Below are 20,749 nucleotides of genomic sequence, written 5' to 3' on the forward strand. Positions count from 1 at the left end.
CCCACCCTGAGGCACCCACCTCACCCCTGCTCTGAGCATGAGCACCCCGCGCATGCCCTCGCTGCTTCACTTCTCCCACCTCCCAGGCTTATGGCGCCTAAGCTGACTGGTGCTGCAAGCCTGGGAGGTGGGAGAAGTGAATCAGCCATGGCGTGCTGGGGAGGAGGCGGGGCAGGGGTGAGCTGGGGCAGGGAGTTCCCCTGGTGCCACCTCCCCCCCCCCTTACTTGCTGCAGGTGCCCCTCCCCGCACTCCCCTGCCCCAGTTCCCTCTGCCTAAATGCCGGCGGCGACAGGGGCAGCTGAAGATCTGGCCACCGCGGTTGCTGCCCTAGGCGACCGCCTAGTTCACTTAAATGGTTGCACCGGCCCTGGACCTTGCCCCAGTGACCAGTCAGCTGGGCGATGTTTTAAATGTAATGAGCTGGGGTGTGTGAAGGCCAACTGCCCCAAGAACCCCAACCGACTGCAGTTCGTTACGCCGGAGTCACACCCAAGGTCCTCAGGCCCAGATGCCTTCCAGGTACCCTCAGAGCGAAGGGAAACTGAGTGTGGGCGGGAAGAAGATTATCATGTGGAGGGACACTGGAGCACAAGTGTCAGCTATCCACCAATCCCTAGTGTACCCCAAATTCATCAACCCAGAAGCCCTGGTGACAATTCAACCCTTCATGTCAAACTCTCTAAACTTGCCTACAGCCAAGTTGCCTGTCCAGTACAAGGGCTGGTTTGGAATGGGGACTTTTGCCGTCTATGATGATTATCCCATTCCCATGCTTCTGGGGAAAGATTTGGCCAGCCATGTGAAGCTAGCCAAGAGGGTGGGAAGGGTCACCCGCAGCCAGGCTAAGCCAGCCTTCACACTTATCTCTGTTCCCGAGCCTTCCACCAGGGCCCCGTCTGTGTTACCAGAGACCCAGACAGGTGGTGGAACTGGATCCCCTGCCAACGGCTGCAACAGCCGTAGTGGAGCCAATCCCAGAGACCAGCCAAAGCCAGTCCCGGAACTGGCAAAGCACCCGGCACCAGAACCGTTGCCAGCACTGAGTCCAGCGCTTGCAAACCCGTTTACAACTCCAACGCCAGAGGTCACCAGTGAGCCTGAACTGGCAGAAGCAGCAGATAACCCTACCCAAGAGGCTCAGCTAGAGCCTGAAATACCACCTAGTGCACCAGGGGAGAGCGGTTCACAGTCAACGGAAACAACCTCATCACCTGCATCGCTTCAAGAGAGACCAAGTCCACAGTCCAAGGAGGAGCCGATGTCTCCAGCATCAAGGGAACAGTTCCAGGCTGAGCAGGAAGCAGGTGGCAGCCTTCAGAAAGCTTGGGCGGCGGCACGGAGCACCCCACCGCCTCAGCTCTTCTAACCGATCCCGGTTTGTTGTAGAACAAGGACTTTTATACAAGGAGACTCTTTCTGGTGGACCCCAGGAAGACTGGCATCCTCAAAGACAGTTAGTAGCTCCAGCCAAGGGTGAAAGTAACTTACAGGATTTACGGGTACTGCCAGAGTCCTGAGGGGGGCGTGGCCTCAAGCGGAAGAGGCGGAGCCTCTCAAGATTTAAAGGCCCTGGGGCAATGGCTGTGGCTGGGAGCCCCAGGGCCTTTAAATCACCCAGGGGCTCCCAGCTGAAGAGGTGGCTGGGAGCCCCCCCGGGGCTCAGGGGCAAATTAAAGGGTCCGGGGCTCCAGCCACCACGGGGAACCCCGTGCTTTGCCGGGCTGGGGCTGGGATTTAAAGGGCCCAGGGCCCAGCCGCTGCGGGGAGCCTCGAGCCCTTTAAATCCTGGCCCCAGCCCAGCTGCCGGAGCCGTGGCCGGGATTTAAAGGGCTCTGGGCTGTCCGCAGCCACGGAGAGCTCTGAGACCTTTAAATCCAGCCCCAGCCCAGCTGCCGGAGCCGCAGCTGGGATTTAAAGGGCTCTGGGCTGCCCGCAGCGGCAGGAAGCTCTGAGCCCTTTAAATCCCCACCGTGGAAACCAGTGTGGTCCGGCACGGTGTACTGGCTCTTGCTGGTACGCTGTACCGTACCGGCTTACTTTCACCTCTGGTTCCAGCTAAGTACCAGGTAAAGCTCGTGAGCTTAGCCCATGATCATCCCAGTGGCCATTCTGGGGTGAACCGAACCAAAGACTGTTTGGGGAAGTCTTTCCACTGGGAGGGAACGGGCAAGGACGTTTCTAATTATGTCTGGTTTTGTGAGATGTGCCGATGAGTGGGAAAACCCCAAGACCAGGTCAAAGCCCCTCTCCAGCCACTCCCCATAATTTGAGGTCCCATTTCAGCGAGTAGCTGTGGATATTCTAGGTCCTTTCCCAAAGAGGAAAGCAGTACATACTGACTTTCATGGATTTTGCTACCCGATGGCTGGAAGCAGTAGCTCTAAGCAACACCAGGGCTAAAAGTGTGTGCCAGGCACTAACAGACAGGGTAGGTTGGCCCTCCGACATCCTTATGGATTCGGAAACTAATTTCTTGGCAGGGACCATGAAAAACCTGTGGGAAGCTCATGGGGGTGAACCACATGGTGGCCATCCCTTACCACCATCAAACCAATGGCCTGGTGGAGAGATTTAATGGAACTTTGGGGGCCATGATTCGTAAATGAGCACGCCAATGATTGGGACCTAGTGTAGCAGCAGTTGCTTTTTGCCTACAGGGCTGTACCACATCCCAGTTTAGGGTTTTCACCATTCGAATTTGTGTATGGCCGCGAGGTTAAGGGGCCATTACAGTTGGTGAAGCAGCAATGGGAGGGTTCTACGCCTTCTCCAGGGACTAACATTCTGGACTTTGTAAGCAACCTACAAAACACCCTCCGACACTCTTTAGCCCTTGCTAGAGAAAACCTAAAAGAGGTTAAGGAAGAGCAAAAGGCCTGGTATGATAAACATTCTAGAGAACGGTCCTTCAAAGTAGGAGACCAAGTCATGGTCTTAAAGGCGCTCCAGGCCCATAAAATGGAAGCGTCGTGGGAAGGGCCATTCACAGTCCAGGAGCGCCTAGGAGCTGTTAACTATCTCATAGCATTCCCCACCTGCAAAATAAAGCCTAAGGTATACCATGTTAATTCTCTTAAGCCCTTATTCCAGAGAATTAAAGGTTTTCCAGTTTACAGCCCAGGGAGGAGATGACGCTGAGTGGCCTGAAGGTGTCTACTATGAAGGAAAGAGTGACGGTGGCGTGGAAGAGGTGAACCTCTCCCCGACCCTTGAACATCTGCAGCGACAGCAGATCAAGGAGTTGTGCACTAGCTTTGTGCCAATGTTCTCAGCGACCCCAGAACGAACCGAACGGGTGTACCACTCCATTGACACAGGTAATGCTCACCCAATTAGAACCCCACCCTACCGGGTGTCTCCTCACGCCCAAGCTGCTATAGAACGGGAGATCCAGGACATGCTACAGATGGGTATAATCCGCCCCTCTAGCAGTGTATGGGCATCTCCAGTGGTTCTAGTTCCCAAACCAGATGGGGAAATACGCTTTTGCGTGAACTACCATAAGCTAAATGCTGTAACTCATCCTGACAACTATCCAATGCCACGCACCGATGAGCTACTGGAGAAATTGAGACATGCCCAATTCATCTCTACCTTAGACTTAACCAAGGGGTACTGGCAGGTACCGCTAGATGAACCCGCCAAGGAAAGGTCAGCCGTCGTCACCATGCAGGGGTGTATGAATTTAATGTGCTTCCTTTCGGGCTGCGAAATGCACCTGCCACCTTCCAAAGACTTGTAGATGGTCTCCTAGCAGGATTGGGAGAATCTGCAGTTGCACACCACAGTTGTACAGTTGTACACCACAAACTGCTCAGCTCCACTCTGCTGTGCTCACTGCTCCAACTGTCCTGCAAACTGCTCCGCCAGCCACTTAGCGATAGATCTTCAGGCTCCCCCACTAGTTAACACAGCCCTCAGTGATCTCAGCTCAGTAAGCTTAGCTCTTTTAGTGATTGCAGCTCTAAGTGATTTCAGCCTGTAGTAGGAGAGCCCCAGTGCTGGTGCACCATTGGCCCAAAGTAAATTCAGCTCAGCAGCCTCTAGCTAGACTCCTAATAGAATCAAAATTAGCTCTGCTATTCAACTATGAAGAGAGAAAAGGAGGTACAATTGGTATGCCAGTGCCCTCAAAAGGGGCCCATACCATCAGATACACACACCTGTCCACACCCTCTCTCAATTCACTGGGTTTTGGCACCCATGTCTCTTGTCTAGCGAGTGCTACTTAATTGATGGTGAGACCCTCTGTCATAAAACAGTTTCAGAGTTCCTCATTCACATAATCAGGGTGACACCACTTTATTCCTCCTGCCCCAATAACAGAGAAATTGGGGATCCCACATTTTAGGCTGCCGTGGGCTATGCTAGGCAGGGTGGGTGTGCCTATGCAAACACCATCAGCCCCTGAAATTCTTTTCGACACTCACCATAATTCATCACCAGATGTCAGGTTAGAGCTCATCCTGACTCTGCTTACATATATAATTGTGATATTGCATATAAAGCAGGCCGTGTGAGGCATCAGGGGAAAGGGCATGATCTGCTGAAAGTTATTTTTCTATCCATAGATGTGTATCATTAATGCATGTGAAGTTATGAGAATTGTGTCATATGGTATGACAGCATCCTGGCCCCGGGGGGTATTGCAGGGATCTACCTGGGAACTGGGTCACCCGCAATCACAACCTTTGGAATGGGGGCAGGTGGTATGGGGGGAGAGAGAGAGTGTGTGTGTGTGCGCGTGCGTGCATGTGTTTGTTCCTGCTGCTCCCTGCTGGATGGGATCATGTTCTGTTCATGGCAAACCCAGAGAAGTTAGATTAAAAAACCAAATCCTCTTGCTGGAAGGTTGCCACATCACCTGATTTTACTTCTTCGAATCCAGAGCCCTGACGCACAGGAACCCAAACCCGAGAGAGACAGAGCAGGCTGCTCCCTGCACAGAAGCCCATCTCCCGCGTCATGTTCCAGGCTGGCTCTGTGCAGACTTTCACACTGCCCTGCAGAGCCCCCTGCCTGCAAGCAGGGCCAGGAAAACGCTGCAATGGACAGATTTTAAATACACCTCAGCTGAGCCCTGCCATGCGCGTCCTCACTGACCTCTGCCGGACACGTGCCCCAGCCCAGCTCTGCCTATTGCTGATGCTCTAGTGAGGCTGCCCCAGGGGGCATCTCCCAGGGCACAGTAAGAGTAGCAGCATGTGGGTGGCACAGGGCCGGTGTATTGCAGGTGCAGATGTGGCGGGCGCGAGGCCGTCAGTCCCAGGGGAAGGTCATGCCCAGACCCTGCATCCGCTCCCGGTAAACGGTGTCGAATCGCTGGCTCTGTGCCTCCGAGAGATGGTTCCTCCAGTCACCGCAGATCCCTGCACGCCACAGGGGATATGGTCTAGGGTGCCCCTCACTCCCTACCCACAGCCCCTGCCCCCCAGCCCTGCCCCCGCAAGCTCTGCCATGCCCCTCACTCCCAACCCACAGCCCCTGCCCCCCAGCCCAGCCCCCGCAGCTCTGCTGGTGCCCCTCAATCCCAACCCACAGCCTCTGCCCCCACAAGCTCTGCTGGTGCCCCTCACTCCCAACCCACAGCCCCGGCCCCCAGCCCTGCCCCGCAGCTCTGCTGGTGCCCCTCACTCCCAACCCACAGCTCCTGCCCCCAGCCCTGCCCCATAGCTCTGCCATGCCCCTCACTCCCTACCCACAGCCCCTGCCCCCCCGCCCTGCCCCCACCAGCTCTGCTGGTGCCCCTCAGCCCCAACCCACAGCCCCCGGCTAGCCCAGGCCTGGACTCACCTTTCCTCAGGAACTCCCCCTTCTGGTGGTCCATGTACTCGTCCGACAGCTGCGAGTAGTTGGACATTTTGTTCCCCTTCATGCTCTGGAAGGAGGCGTTCTCCACCACCGCGGCCACTTGCTCCTCACTCAGCTCCTTCCCCAGGAAGTGGCAGATTCTGCGCACGCTGCCCCGCAGATCCTGGGGGAGACACCCGCTGCCATGAAGAGGGTGATTCTAGGGTGACAATTTTACGGCCCACGTGTGCCTCAGTTCCCTCCCCCCGCAGGGTCCTGCTCCCCACTGGGCGCTGAGGAAGAGACGCCTTCAAGGGCAGAGGGCCTTGGCCATGAGCCACTTTGGCCACCTGAGGTCAGACCCTGTTCCAGGCCAGGGGCAGAGGAATGCAAAAGCCAGGAGGAGCCAACACCCAGGACATGGGCGCCGAGGCCTGGGGAGCTGGGGCTGGCAACACCCTAGAACACCACCTGGCTGGGGTCCTGGGGCGGGCTACGTGTGGGGGTGGCTCAGGGGCGGGTTACGTGTGGGGATGGCTCAGGGTAAGGGTTACATGTGGGGGTGGCTCTAGGGGTGGGGTTACGTGTGGGGATGGCTCAGAGGCGGGGTTATGTGTGGGGGTGGCTCAGGGGCGGGGTTTGGTGTGGGGGTGGCTCAGGGGAGGGATTATGTGTGGGGGTGCCTCAGGGCGGGGTTACGTGTGGGGTGGCACTAGGGAGGGGTTATGTGTGGGGGTGGCTCAGGGAGGGATTATGTGTGGGGTGGCTCAGGGGAGGGTTACGTGTGGGGGTGGCTCTAGGGGACAGGTTACATGTGAGGGTGGCTCTAGGGGTGGGGTTACGTGTGGGGTGGCTCAGGGGCGGAGTTAGGTGTGGGGTGGCTCAGGGAGGGGTTACGTGTGGGGTGCCTCAGGGGCGGGGTTACGTGTGGGGGTGGCTCAGGGGCAGGGCTACGTGTGGGGGTGCGGCAGGGGCGGGTTACGGGGGGGGATGGCTCAGGGGCGGGGTTACGTGTGGGGTGGCTCTGGGGGGGGTTACGTGTGGGGATGGCTCAGGGTAAGGGTTACATGTGGGGTGGCTCTAGGGGTGGGGTTACGTGTGGGGATGGCTCAGAGGCGGGGTTATGTGTGGGGTGGCTCAGGGGCGGGGTTAGGTGTGGGGTGGCTCAGGGAGGGTTACGTGTGGGGTGCCTCAGGGCGAGGTTACGTGTGGGGTGGCACTAGGGGAGGGGTTATGTGTGGGGGTGGCTCAGGAGGGATTATGTGTGGGGATGCCTCAGGGGCGGGTTACGTGTGGGGATGGCTCAGGGGCGGGGTTACGTGTGGGGTGGCTCGGGCGGGGTTACGTGTGGGGTGGCACTAGGGAGGGGTTATGTGTGGGGTGGCTCAGGGAGGGATTATGTGTGGGGATGCCTCGGGGGCGGGTTACGTGTGGGGAGGCTCAGGGGGCTACGTGAGGGTGTCACCAGGGGGTGGGGTTATGTGGGTGTGGCCCAAGGGGGGGAGGGGTTCTCTACCTGCTGCAGCTCCTCATAGGTGATGGAGAAGAAGTTCTCGCTGCCCTTCAGCCCCATCCAGCCGGTGACGTGGTCGAACCAGGAGCCGTAGGCCACTGTGCAGGGGAGAGCGGCACAGTGACCCCAGAGCTGGCACCACCCGGCCCCTCCACCCGCTGTTTAATTTATAATTAAAGTGGTGCCAGGGCTCAAGCAATTTTTTTACATTCGTAACTGATGCAGCCAGCCCGGAGGTGCCGGGCTCTGAACTGCCAGACCCACCAGTGCCGGGCTCTGAACTGCCAGGACCGGAGGTGCCAGGGCTCTGAACTGCCAGGCCCAGAGGTGCCAGGGCCCTGAACTGCCAGGCCCACTGGTGCCGGGCTCTGAACTGCCAAGCCCGGAGGTGCCAGAGCCCTGAAGTGCCAGGCCCACCGGTGCCAGGCTCTGAACTGCCAGGCCTACTGGTGCCGGGCTCTGAACTGCCAGGCCCGGAGGTGCCGGGGCCCTGAAGTGCCAGGCCCACCAGTGCCAGGCTCTGAACTGCCAGGCCCGGAGGTGCCAGGGCCCTGGCACAACTTAAGCACTACCTCCACCTAAGTTCCCTCCATGGTGTGCAGCCGGACGGCCGTGCAGCAGCCTATTAAGCTGTGCTGGGCCCTGGGCAAAGGGCAGCTCAGAGCTGGCTGGGAATGCACAAACTGGATCCCATCAGCGAGTGGCTGGGAGCCCAGGCATCGGGCGGGAGGAGGCTGCCTGCGTATCCCTAGCTGCAGCAGGGCGCCCGAGGACCCCGGGGTGCTGCTCACAGTTCCCGCTCAGGAAGTTCTCGAGGAAGGAGTCCAGTGAGCCAGGGTCCTTGAAGAGGCGCAGCAGCTTGGAGAAGTGGTACATCGAGACCAGGACATCCTTGGGGCAGCGCAGGGTGTAGATGATCTGGGGGGAGGAGAGAGGGGGTCACTACCAATCAGGGGAGGGGGATGCCAAGTGAACCCAGCAATTAGCCACCCACCCCGGGCCGTCACCTCCCCACCCTCACTGGAGGGAGAAGGATTCGCCGCACCCCGCTGCCAGCTCCTTCGCACGCCCACATTGCTGTAACTCACACCCAGCAGCAGCCCTGGATTCACCCCCCTCCCGACACACAGCCCTGTCGGTGCCCCTCAATCCCGACCCGCAGCCCCTGCTCTCCCGCCTCTCACCTTGGCCTTGGAGCGCTGCAGGGACTTGGGGAAGAGCTGGACGGGGAGGTGGGAGCAGAGCAGCCGGGGCGGGGGGTATTTCAGGGCAGCCTCCAGCCCCCGGTGGTTCTCCACCCAGGGCGCCCGCTCCCAGTTCAGCACGCTGCGCACCCAGCCGGGGTCCCCGCCACAACGGATCAGACTCAGAATCTCCAGCATCCAGTTAGTGCCTGGGGATGAAAGGGTTAATGGGCCTGAAACAACCCCTCAACCTGCTAGGTCCCCCTCTGCTCCCAGAGCCAGGGAGAGAACCTGGCCCCCAGCCCCCGAGGTGCATTCATAGAACCATAGAAGATGAGGGTTGGAAGGGACCTCAGGAGGTATCTAGTCCAACCCCCTGCTCAAAGCAGGACCAATCCCCAGGCAGATTTTAACCTCAGTTCCCTAAATGGCCCCCTCAAGGATTGAACTCGCAACTCTGGGTTTAGCAGGCCAGTGCTCCAACCATTGAGCTATCCCTCCCCCCAACGCTAAAATCAGAAGCTCTCACTTTGCTGTGCCAGGGGTCTCCTGGCCCTGCCGGTGGCTCTGGGGGAAGCCTGTGATCAGAGTGGGTCTGCAGAGAGCCAGCCCAGCACCAGGTGGGCGAGTTGGGCCCCAGGGAGCAGCCTGCTTTGTCTCACTCTGGGCGAGGGGGGGGGTGCCCGGAGTCTGGCGTCTAGGAAATCAGGTCATGTGACGGGTTTGGTATTTCCATCTAATGTCCCTGTGTGTGTCAGGAGCCCCCTACACACACACACACACACACCCGCTCTCCCCTACCTGACTTGGGGTAGGTGATGTTGAAGACGTCGTCGTCCCGCACCTGGAATTCGTTCTCCACGTAGCTCAGCTTCTCGGGGGAATAATCCAGGCATGGGAACAGCACTCCCTTGTGGGTGAAGTATTCACGCGCCATGGCAGGGCTGGGACAGAGACAGACTCCCGGCGTCAGTGTGGGTCCCTGTGCGCTACTCGGGGAGCTGTGCTGTGGGGAGCTGTGCTGCAGGGAGCGGTGTGGGGGGTCCTCTCTCCTGAAAGTCAGGGGTCTCCAGCGCCTCAGCCTGGCAATGGGAGGCTCAATCTGCAGGGAGCAGGGTGAGGCTGTTACTTGGCTCTCCCACCCCAGAGCCAGCTGCACCTTGGCACCAGTCGAGCTATTCCTTGGCGCGCTCCCGGAACAACTCAAGGGCCTGCGCTGGTGTCTGCAGCTGGGAGAACAGTCCCGTGCCTGGGGTGAGAGCCCTCTGTGGGGTTGTGTAACACGGCCAGGCCCTCTGCTGCCCCCTCCCCCCTCAGCAACCCTTGGACCCGGGCCAAGCCAGCGCCATTTGGAGGCCCTGCCAGGCACACCGACCCTTGGACCTGGGAGGAGCCGGTGCCTTTAACCCCCCAGGGCCCTGCACTGTCGCAGCAGCTCATGACGCTGGGCTGCCTGTTCCTGGCAGGTCCCTTCCCCGCTGTGCCCAGGGTCTTGTGTGGGAGTGGAGGGGGCAGGGGTGCGGCAGATCCTGCCCCCCCCCCCCACCGGGAGGGTCACTGGTCTATGTGCTTTCATGGCAGTGGGGCATGGTTACTAGGCTTGGAGGTGGTGTGGGTGGTTAAGCCCCTGCTGGTGGCTGCTGAGATCTCCCTGCGGTGAAGGGAATTGTCCGTGGTCTCTAGGCAGGGAGAGACTGGGAACGTGGGCACCGTCCCAGGGCATAGGGAGAGAGTGTGTGTAGGTCTGTGTGTGGGATTGTGTAGGTCTGTGTGTGGGATTGTGTGTACGTGTCTCCACAGGAGTTACTGGGGCCACTCCCCCTCTTGCACCCCTGTGTGTCTTACCCCACCCTCCCTGCCCCCACAGCCACTCCACTGCCCATGGCTGGGCCCATCCATCCCCCCTCTCCCCAGGGCTGAGAGCTGCCCATCTGAAGGCCGTGCTGAGAACTCAAAGGGTTAAAGCAGGGCCAGACCCACCCCAGCTCCCGCTCGGCTGGGTGGAATCAGACCCTCTGGGTTCCCTGTGCTGGGGAAACGGCTCCTACACCAAGTACTAGACTGGGCATCACCCCCAGAGCCTCGTGAATCCCCAGGTCAAGGATCAAGCTGAGCTGGGACCCAGTCACGGGGCTGAGCACTGACTCCCCTGGCAATGCAGAGTGAAGGTGCTGTCTGAAATCCCCTTAACTCTGCCCTGGACCCATAGGTGCTGGCACTAGCAGTACAGGGGGGTGCAGCTTGAAGTGGTTTCCTTTATATCCAGGGTTTACAGTGGCTCTCAGCTCCCCTATACACATTGTTCCAGCACCGCTGCCTGGATCCCAGCCCAGCCTTGGCCTGATGTGGTCTGGGCTGTGCAGGATGGAGACACGGAGTTATAGACTCAGGGGCAGCACAGTGCAGCCCAGAGAACCCAGGAGGGGACCCAGGACTCCTGGGTTCTAGCTGCAGCTCTGGGAGGGGCTGTTAGAGGGCTTCCCCTTCACCCCTCCCTCGGTTCCTGTCGCGCAGACAGAAAGCAGAAGACCAGAAGTCTGAAGTGCAGGCAATGCCACGGTTACTGGGGTTAGTTCCCAGCTCTGACAGCGCCTGTGTCCCCGCTCCCCATTTCCCACCTCCTCCTTCTTAGTAGGCCCAAATATACCTGCAAGGCACGGCCCTACTCCCACCCCTTACAGCCTATGGTCATGTTCCGTTTTGGAGGGTCGTGAGTTGGGGTCTTCGTCCCACCCCTTTGGTACCCCCTGGGAGGGGCAAGGAGTTGAGGCAGCCTTCAAGTGTGGGCTTGTATATTACCCTCCCCCCATGCCCAGTAACACTTTAACTGCTCTTATCTAGTCCCATTATACTCACAAACCCAGCGGGTTTAGGCAAAAGCTGCAGTTACAGTGTCTGTCTTTGTTCACACGTATTAGTTGAACTGTAGATCCAGAACCCACCAGGCGAGCCGAACTCAAAGTCCTATCTCAGGCGGAACTACAGGCCTGGATCCTACATTGACACTAATACTCCTAACACACCACCTCTTTTCTTCTGGGACCCACCTTCCCAGGTGTCCCGGGAAAAGCATCGGATGTATGGCGGCACATTTCCTGATAGCGCCAGGTATCAAGATGCCATGTGTCAGTGCTCCATCTGCCCACTGCTCCCTGGGTGCCCTGCACCTTCCCTCGTACCGACATACTGCAAGTATTTTCCAATCTGTGTGTCAGACTCCTCATAGTGATGGGTCCGAGCAGGTTGGGTTTGGGTCATCTGTTATGCTTTGAGTGGAGGGCCTCCTACGTTACACATACAACTCATTATTGGGGGATAGATAGCTCAGTGCTTTGAGCATTGTCCTGCTAAACCCAGGGTTGTGAGTTCAATCCTTGAGGGGGATCTGGGGCAAAATCAGTACTTGGTCCTGCTAGCGAAGGCAGGGGGCTGGACTCGATGACCTTTCAAGGTCTCTTCCAGTTCTAGGAGATAGGATATCTCCATTTCATTTCAGTACTGGGAGGGAAGTTGTGTCTCCTCCTTAGAGTCGGGACTCCTGGGTCCCATCGGCAGCTGGAGGAGGGGATTTGGGTCTGCAGGGTTCGAGCAGGGGAAGTGGGTAGAAAGGATTTGGTTCCCAGCGCTGCCATTGCCTGGCGTTCGGACAAGTCAGCTTCCTTTCCCACCGCACACAGGCATGAAGACTGAGCTAACGGCTGCCTACAATGTGCTCCAAGTGCCACCGAAGACAGGGGAACAGAAGAGCAAACCACCCTCACTATTCAACTGCATTATGTGTGGCCCACTGCATGAGAAAGCAAAACCGCCAGCCATACCCACCACTGCAGGATAAAGCAACCTCGCTCTGAGCACTGGCACAGGGGAACACGGACCCAGTGTCACCGCGGCTGCCTGCTGGAGAGACAGTCTGGGCTCCCACGGTCCTTGTGGCTGCTGCTCAGTAGTTTCATCGGGTGCTCCTGACTCCCACCAGCCCCCCACCACCACTAGACCCCTTTCCCCTCAGAGTTCCAGGGTAGAACCCAGGAGTCCTGACTCCCCGGCCCTCTGCTCATCTGGTCCAGCTCTTGTCCTTGAACTGCTCTGTGGGCTGGGCTTTGAGCCTCACGTCCCCTCACATGGGCGGGGGAAGCTGCAGGATCAGACTCTGGGACACTGGAATTTGTTCCCTTCTAGCCACCAGGTGGCCACCCCATCCGAAGCACAAGGGCTGCTGCTCAGACCGACCATCCCCAACACAGAGCCACTGCCAATTATTTCAAATGAGAGCGTCACGGGGAGAAAATCCCTTTATTGCCAAAAGAAAATCTGTGAGGCTGTTAGATGTCGACACTGAGCCTAGAATCTCAGCAGGGACGCGAACACCAGAGAATGCTACAGACCAGCATTTTAGTCCTGGGCCAAATCTCATTCAGTGGGACCTGCGTTGTGTGACCCTAGTGCCCCCGTTACCCCCCACGAACATGCCTCTGCTTCTCCCTCAGCACCGCCTCTCCCTGAGCCATCCCAATGAATCCTGTCGTGTTCCTTTCTACAACCCTTAGTCACCAGGGCCGGGTTTACAATGGCACCAGTGGCTCCATGGAGCCAGGCCCATGCTCAGAGGGGCCCCAGCCTGCTCCGCTTGCCCTGCACCCCGAGACCCCGCTGGCTCCCCGCACCCACCACTTGCTCCTCAGGCCGAGGGCTCCTCTCCACCCCCTGGCCCCACTCCCTGCTCCTCTCTGCCCCTGGCTGGACCCCAGAGCTGAGCTGCCTGGCGCAGAAGCCTGGCCAGTCTGAGCCAGATGTGTGTGTGGGGGGGTGACTGTGGGGGTGCTTGGCTGGGCCCCTGCAGGCAAGAGGGGCCTGAGGGAGCCCGGGCGGAGCAGGCCCTGGCCTGGCTGATCGCGGCACTCCCGAGGGGCCGGAGCGATTCCCCGCCCCGGGACTAGCCCTGGCTGCGCTGCCGGCTCAGCCTGTCGGACACAGTCACCTCCCAGCAGGGCCGGTGAGTGCGGCCAGGAGGCCGGGGTGGGGAGTGGGTCTCTGGGGGGTGCTGGGCTGAGGTGACGGGGAAGATTTATGTGTGTTGGGCACTAGGGAATGGAGCTTCTGTGCGGGGTGCTGGGCAGTTGCGGTGGGCAGGGCCGTCCTTAGGGAGGCGCATTGTGCCTGAGGGAGAGGGTACATGGGGCTCTGTGGTGAACTGTGACTCTCCGCCGCCGTGAGGGAGGCCGGGTGGCTCAGTGTCCTTTGGTGCCTCCTCTCTCCCCCACCGGGCTGCAAGCCCCGGCTGCGGCAGCGTCTGCTGCATGCGAAGCTCAGTGTGTGTCAGCGTTGGGGGGGCTCTTCTGGGGCTCTGTGGGCCGGGGTGCTGGCTGTGCCCCAACGTGGGCATAGGGGCCCCAGATTAATAATACTGTGCAGGGCCCCATAAATCCTACGGGCGGCCCGGGTGGTGGGGCTGTGGGCAGGGGGGTGCTGGGCGAGGGGGGTGTTGTGCAAGGTGCTGTGCATTTGTAGGATGGGTGAAGAGAGGTGCTGGGCATAGCAGCTCAGGGGGGGCTCTGGCCATAGGGAATCGGGGGAGAGGGGTGTGCCAGTGTTGGTCAGAGGGGGGTGGGGCTGCATGGCTTACCATGGACCTGTCCCCGAGGGGAAGGGGAACCTGGCAGCACAAGGCCAGGCAGGGCACTGTGCATCTGGCAACTGCCCGTTTGTAAACAGTGCCCCTGCCATGCCAGGCCCCATTGCCTCTGGCTGGCCCCTCGCTCTGGGGACCGACCCCCCACGCCAGGCTCCATTGCCCCCATCGGGGCCCACAAATATGTTTGGCGCCAGGCCCACAAAACATTAATTCAGCCTGTGGTGCGGTGGTTTCCCGCTCCTGCCCCGAGGGGGTTGAAAAGCAGCCCTGCAGGGGGCTGCAACTCTGAAAGTTGGGCTGATTGGGGAAGCAGCCGCAGCTGGGCCAGGCACCGATCAGGCCCCAGCTGGCCTGAATAAAAAGGCTGGGAGCCAGGAGCCCAGACAGTCTCCCTCTGCCTGTAGAGGGAGAAGGGCCTGGCTGCAGGGAGCTGGACACAGGGTACCTGAGTGGAGCAGGGCTGGGGAAAGGCAGAGGAGCTGGGGAGCTCCAGCCTGGAAAGCCCCAGGCTGCGGCCTAGCAGGAGGTGCCACAGGGGTGAGTCTGCACCCGGACTCAGCCCCGTTAGTCACGCGACTGCCCTCAATGCCCTGAGTGCCAGCCCTGGGCTGAGTGAAGACTTTTATCTCCATGGGGACTCCATGACATCGTGGAACTTTATTGTGGGTTGGGACGTCTCAGCTCCACCCACTGACACCAGCGCAGAGCCCGGGCAGTGATTTCCCAATGGCGGGTGGGTGGAAACAATCCACCAGCCGCTTTGGAAAGTCCCAGCGGTGCCACGTTCCCAGGCTCAGCGGCGTGGGGTTTATTCGGGCTCTGGGTGAGCTCTGCCCCACAGCCCCACCCGGACGCGGAATGGCTCCTTTCCATACCCCAGCCTCCATCTCTCTGCCTCAGTCCCGCCTCTTTGAACCAGGGGCTGTGATAGTTCCCCGGGTTGTGGGGATAGAGGCAATAACCGCTTGTGAAGGGGGGGCAACGCCACGGCGAGGGGCCCCACATCGGTTATAATGAACCAATCACCTTCCGCTGCATTATTGCAATAAAGGTCCCAGTTTGCTGAAAGGCCTCCCTGGTGTCAGTCATGAGTAACTCGCGGACACTGAAAGCAGTTGCAGTGACTTTGCACTAGCGGAGGGTTTGACCCCATGAGGAATTTGCTCCATCCATTGGGTGTGAGGCAAACCCCAATGAGGGCAGGGGATGAACCCTATTGACTCTGACGGGCACTGGATCAGTCCCGCAATGCGCTTGTCTCCTGTACACTGGCGGGGGCTGTCCTGTGAGTCTGACACCACGACGGGCCCCGGGAGAGCTAACGTGCCAGGTCTCGGCGGGGAGAGTGATGCAAAACCAGACTCACTCTGGATTGGGGTTCCCCCATAAAGGGAGGGACCTGTGCACCACAGGCTCAGGGGGGCTCTGGGAAGGAAAGGGAGACATTGATGGTAGAAAGAATGAGGAGTCCTTGTGGCACCTTAGAGATTAACACATTTAATTGGGCATAAGCTTTCATGGGCTAAAACCCACTTGATCAGATGCATGCAGTGGAAAATACAGTAGGGAGAGATATATATTCAGAGAGAATGTGAAAGGATGGGGTGGGGGGGCAATTCAATTGAGGTGAGCTATTAACAGCAGGAGAAAAAAACTTTTGTAGTGATCATCAGCATGGCCCATTTCAAATAGTTAACAAGAAGATGTGAGTAACAGTAGGGTATTACATTTGAGTTATATTCACAAAGTTGCCGGGTCTCCTGTTTAAGCCTGAAGCGGGGTGTCTGTCACTGCTGCCCCCGCGTGGCTGCCGGGAGAAGGGGGTTATACTGTGTCTATCGCACAGAAATAGTCAGCGACATCCTCGGATTGCAGGTCGGATATTTGCAGATACAGCTCATTCTTGAAATTAGCCCTGGAGATGGTGAATCGGCCGTTCAGTGAATCACTGACCGATTCTAGTCCCTTTCCGGGATCCTGTTGGAGCCAGCTCATGTAATCGGTTTCAGGGAACCCAGAGGCTTTGCAGGTGACGGTGACAGAGTCTGCGGGGCTTTTCACAACCCTTACAGACTCCACCAGCTGGCCCTGGGACCGGACACCTGAGAATAAAGACAGGCCATTACTATCACTATAGAAATAGCGATAACACAATATTCCTCTAACTCTGCCAGTTATTCAGAGGGAGGAACGTACCTTCTAAAGCTGCTGCCACGAAACTTAAAAGGAGCAAAAATCTCATTTTTCCTGGTGCTGGAGCGGAAAGTTCTCAGGCGACTGGCTGGTAACTGCTCAGACCCAGGAGGCTGCGAATCGGGTCTCCAGGTGCAGCCTGGGCAGAGAGAGGCACAGATTTAAAGAGGAAACCGTCTCCCTCATTTGCATGCCCCGCCTTGTACGAGACACACTCTCCTCCTGCCAGTGATCTGATTGACTCGCCCCAGAGGGAGGGGACTGTTGTCCCCTTACTGACATTCAGTGGGGTGTTTTGCTTGCCCAGCTCCCAGCACTAAAAGAGTGGGGAGAGGCCAGTGCTCCAGGTCAGCCTCAGTCAGCCTCTGAGCGGGATGGGCAGGGCGGGCAGGCTGATCAGGGAGTCAGGAGGCCGGGGGGGTCCCGTCCTCCCTGTGAGCTGGAGTTGCCTGGGTCAGACAGAGTGGGGTCGAGCTAAGGAGGGAGCAGGGCCCGAGCTGAGCTGGGGAGCAGAGCCGGGCCGGCCAGAGGGGCCAGGGAAGCCGCCCAAGGGGGCTGGAGGCAGAGCAGCAGCATCAGTGCTGAGGCCGAGTGGGCGGGCTAGAACAGTAGAGCTGGGGCTGGAGCTGGAGCAGTCTGGAGCCAGGTGCGGTGAGCAACTGGGGCCAGCCAAGGGGGGACCCTGGGCAAAGGGCCCAGCGCAGAAAGACACCCCCAGCCAAGGGTCCTTGCAGGCCAGACTGGGAGGGGATCTTACCGGGAAGAAGGGTCCCACCACCCAAAGCCCGGAGGTGTGTGGCCACCACCAGAGCAAGCGTCCCACCCGCAGCATCCCGGCAGCACAGCCAGGGCCTGAGAAGGAGGCCTGGGACCTACAAGGAACAGACTGTGAACTGCCCTGACGTTCCAGAGACACTGCGATGTTCCCTGCCACGGAGCGGGGTGACGTGTTTTCCTTTAACCTTTCCCATTTCTCCTTATTCCTTTTAAAATTAATTGCTGATTAAATAACTTGTATTTGCTTTAAATTCTATGTAATGATCAGTGGGTCAGGGAAGTGCCCAGTGCAGAGAGAGCCCCCCGGAGTGGGGACACCCAGGCCCCTGTCTTAGGGGACCACAGCGGGTTGAGGGTTGAGCCCCCAGGAATCCTGGGCCAGCCTTGTCGGGGTTACAAGGACTCTGCCAGACAGGAGATTATTATTGACGATTGATATTCACACTCCCATTCCCATTCATGCTCCACACCCTAATCATTTTGTTGCCCTTTTCTCATCCTTTCCAAATTCCAAGATATCTTTTTAGAGATGTGGCAACCACATCTGCACACAATGTTCAAGATGTGGGCGTCCCATGGATTTATATCGAGGCAGCATGATATTTTCTGTCTTATTATCTGCCCCTTTCTTAATGAGTCCCAGCATTGTGTTCACTTTTTTGATGCCGCTGCACATTGAGTGGATGTTTTCAGAGAACTCTCCACAATGGCTCCACGATCTCTTTCCAGAGTGGTAACAACTAATTTAGACCCCATCATTTTCTATGTATAGTTGGGATTAGGTTTTCCAATGTGCATTTACCAGCGTCGAATTTCAGCTGACACTGCGTTGCCCAGTCTCCCAGTTTCGTGAGATCCCTTTGTAGCTCTTCCCGTTTGCCCGTTTTGCCACCTCACTGTTTCCCTCTTTTTTTTTGTGAACTCTTTGCTCTTCAGTAAAATCAAGGAAGAGGAATAATAATGAGAAGAAAAAGGGGTTGTTGGTGCTAGACCCCTTCCCATAACTGATCTCATTTTCTCATATAGACCTTTCACTTGTGAGCTCCCAGCGCGCGGACTGTCAGCATCAAACCGGCTGGTACTTTCGCCAGTAACATAGCAGGAGGTTTTCGTCTCAGCTCAGAGCGGCTTCCCCACACTGTGAATCCTGCACAGTGTCCTCCGGCCTCAGGCCGGTCATTTGCAGATACAGCAGGTTGTTGAGATTGTCTCTGGAGATGGTGAATCGCCCTCTGACTGCATCAGCGTAGTGTGTGCTACTCCCACTGCCACTGCTGATACGGGCGACCCACTCCAGTCCCTTCCCGGCGGCTTGATGGACCCAATCCATCCAGAAGTGACATGCCCAAGATCGCCTAGTAATTCTCTGGCAGAGGTGATAATAGAAACCAGTCCCCATGAGCCCAGTGCTTAACCACTACGGGAAAGCTTTCTGCAGCCAACTGCAGATGTGGGACGCATTTAAAGTGTCGATAAAGGCAGGAGACCATCTCTCTACCCTGAATTCATTTTTCACTCCGTGCTGGGCAAAGTTCTGTTCTCGGTCACTCAGCACAAATTGAGAATCGTTATATTTATTTCTGGGAAGTGACTACATATTGACAGCAATGTTACTGCGCGGAGAATTTGGCTGCTTCTCTTTAGGTTTGATGCGTACAGTAATTGTACGTATAATGTAACATAAACCTGATTTGAATGGAAAGAAGAGCCTCCACTCAGGGGTTTTCATGGTTGAACTGACTCGTATTAAAATCCACCAAATAGGTCAGTCGGTGTATTTTTCTTGGATAGACAAGGCCTGAGAATCTGGGCCTCTGTTTTCTCTCTCTCCACCCACAACCAGGTCCAAATTTGAGTGTAACAAAGAGCTACTGAGGCCCCTCTTTGCCTCGCTGGACACGCCACCTTTTCCTGTCGCCGTCGGCATTGCTATGTTGGCACAACTCTTTCATGCGAGAGCTCTTCTGAAAACACATCCACACCTGACAACCTGTTCTCCCTGTCTACCCTTGTTCATCTCTGGCAGGCACCGATCTCACGCTGATAAGAGCCATGGGTTCTGCTTCCTCCTCTTAGTGACTGACTGTCCCAGTCTTAAAAACCCAATGAACTGTCCAGTGGACAAACAATAGGAGCCTGTTTAGAGTCTGACCGAGCATCACCTCAGAACAAGAGCTTTAGCCGTTTGCCGTTCAGAGATGGTGATATCACAAGGATAGTCCACGTCAGCCAGAAAGGACGTTTCTTCACATGGGACACTCACCCTAAAATACCTTGGTGTAGGAGGTTCTCAGGATCACTCCTGCTGAGTCCCCACTGTTCAGGGAGACGTCTCTCCAGATTCTAGCAGGCTGTGCAGCTCAGAGCTGGGTGGTGTCACCAAGGAGCCTAGAGTAACCATGTAGGAATTCCCATACCGGATCAGATTATGATTATTATTTATCATCTGTATTATGGTCGTGTCCTGGGGATCCTTTGGGCTGGGACAGCCGCTGGAGAGGGAAGATTTCCCATGGCGCTGGGAGGGATTTGGGACGGAAGGCCCTTTCCCTTCCCAGCCGTGACCGGCTACATTGAAATGATCCGTGACACTAGGAACGTGATCTGAGCAAGCCTGGCTCGTGCTTTTTAACAGGCCTGGGGGCCGCCTGTGGGCGCAGGTGGGAGACGCTGTGGGGGGGGAGGCTGAGGGCAGAGTAAAGGTTTTGCAGTGGAGCCTCCCTGAGATTAGCGTGCCGAGAGCGGCGTGCCTGGGACTCCTCCTTTAGGGGAGAGTCGAGGGAGGATTCAGGGAGCGCTGAAGGGAGATAATTATTGACGATTGATATTCACACTCCCATTCCCATTCATGCTCCACTTCCCATTTATGCTAGAACTGTAAAGTAAGTGGGATAGCGAGAGGCCTTATGGTCTGTGTTTGTACCGTGCCTCGGACAATGGGCTCCTAGACCATGACTGGAGACCCTAAGCGCTAGGACCACAACCTCCAACTACTCCACCACCACTAATAAGTAACAATAATAATCCGTCATTGTAATAATAAGGAAGAAGAAGAAGAAGTAATAAATGGTAGACAGTAACGTTCTCCTTTTTCTGCTGGAACTTCTGTTGTGTCCTTAAGGCTTCAAAATCCCATCCCCATCATGGCACACTGAGGGGCAACATCCCTATATCTATGACCTTTCACACCGACTCTCATGTTGCCTTTCCCGTCACAATTCGGAGTCACTCCTTTTGCCAGGAATATTCCCACACCCCTTCACACGTTTCCTTACTAAGAGACCCTGGGGCCAACTGACAGTCTCCGCTGGGTTATTTTTCGAATCAGAAAGAGCTGCCGCAATCCATTACTTTCCTTTCGAAATCCCGGCACGGACACTATGGAGTGATGGGCAACAAGAGGCAATATTGCCTGGGAATGAGGGACTTTATTCCTGGCCTGGTGACCCTTCCCATTCCTGCGCCCAGTGGGGTCTTGTTTATGGAGCTGCAGCCCCTCCGCAGCCCCATGGGATAAGGGGGAATCAGCAGCTGGTGTTTCTGTATGATCATTTATAGGTTTCGGTTCACTGTGCGCCTTGCGCAGTAATCCCGGGCGGTGTCCTCGGGCTTCAGGCTGTTCATTCGCAAATAAACCGTGTTGTTGGGATTATCCCTG

The 20,749-nt window shown here is 57.3% G+C and overlaps 1 protein-coding gene across 1 annotated transcript; it reads right to left on the bottom strand.

Annotated features, from left to right (window-relative positions):
* Positions 1-5,096: 5,096 nt before the first annotated feature.
* Positions 5,097-9,762, bottom strand: LOC120394299 (sulfotransferase 2B1-like). The gene is made up of 6 exons (XM_039518550.1): positions 9,291-9,762; positions 8,490-8,698; positions 8,097-8,223; positions 7,309-7,403; positions 5,796-5,976; positions 5,097-5,371 (listed from the first exon to the last, which is right to left on the bottom strand). The coding sequence occupies exons 1-6, from the start codon at positions 9,424-9,426 to the stop codon at positions 5,262-5,264; spliced, it is 858 nt and encodes a 285-aa protein (XP_039374484.1). The 5' UTR covers positions 9,427-9,762; the 3' UTR covers positions 5,097-5,261.
* Between the last annotated feature and the right edge of the window lie 10,987 nt (positions 9,763-20,749).

Source organism: Mauremys reevesii, unplaced genomic scaffold (assembly GCF_016161935.1).
Source record: "Mauremys reevesii isolate NIE-2019 unplaced genomic scaffold, ASM1616193v1 Contig49, whole genome shotgun sequence".
In the NCBI taxonomy this organism is placed as follows: Eukaryota; Metazoa; Chordata; order Testudines; family Geoemydidae; genus Mauremys; species Mauremys reevesii.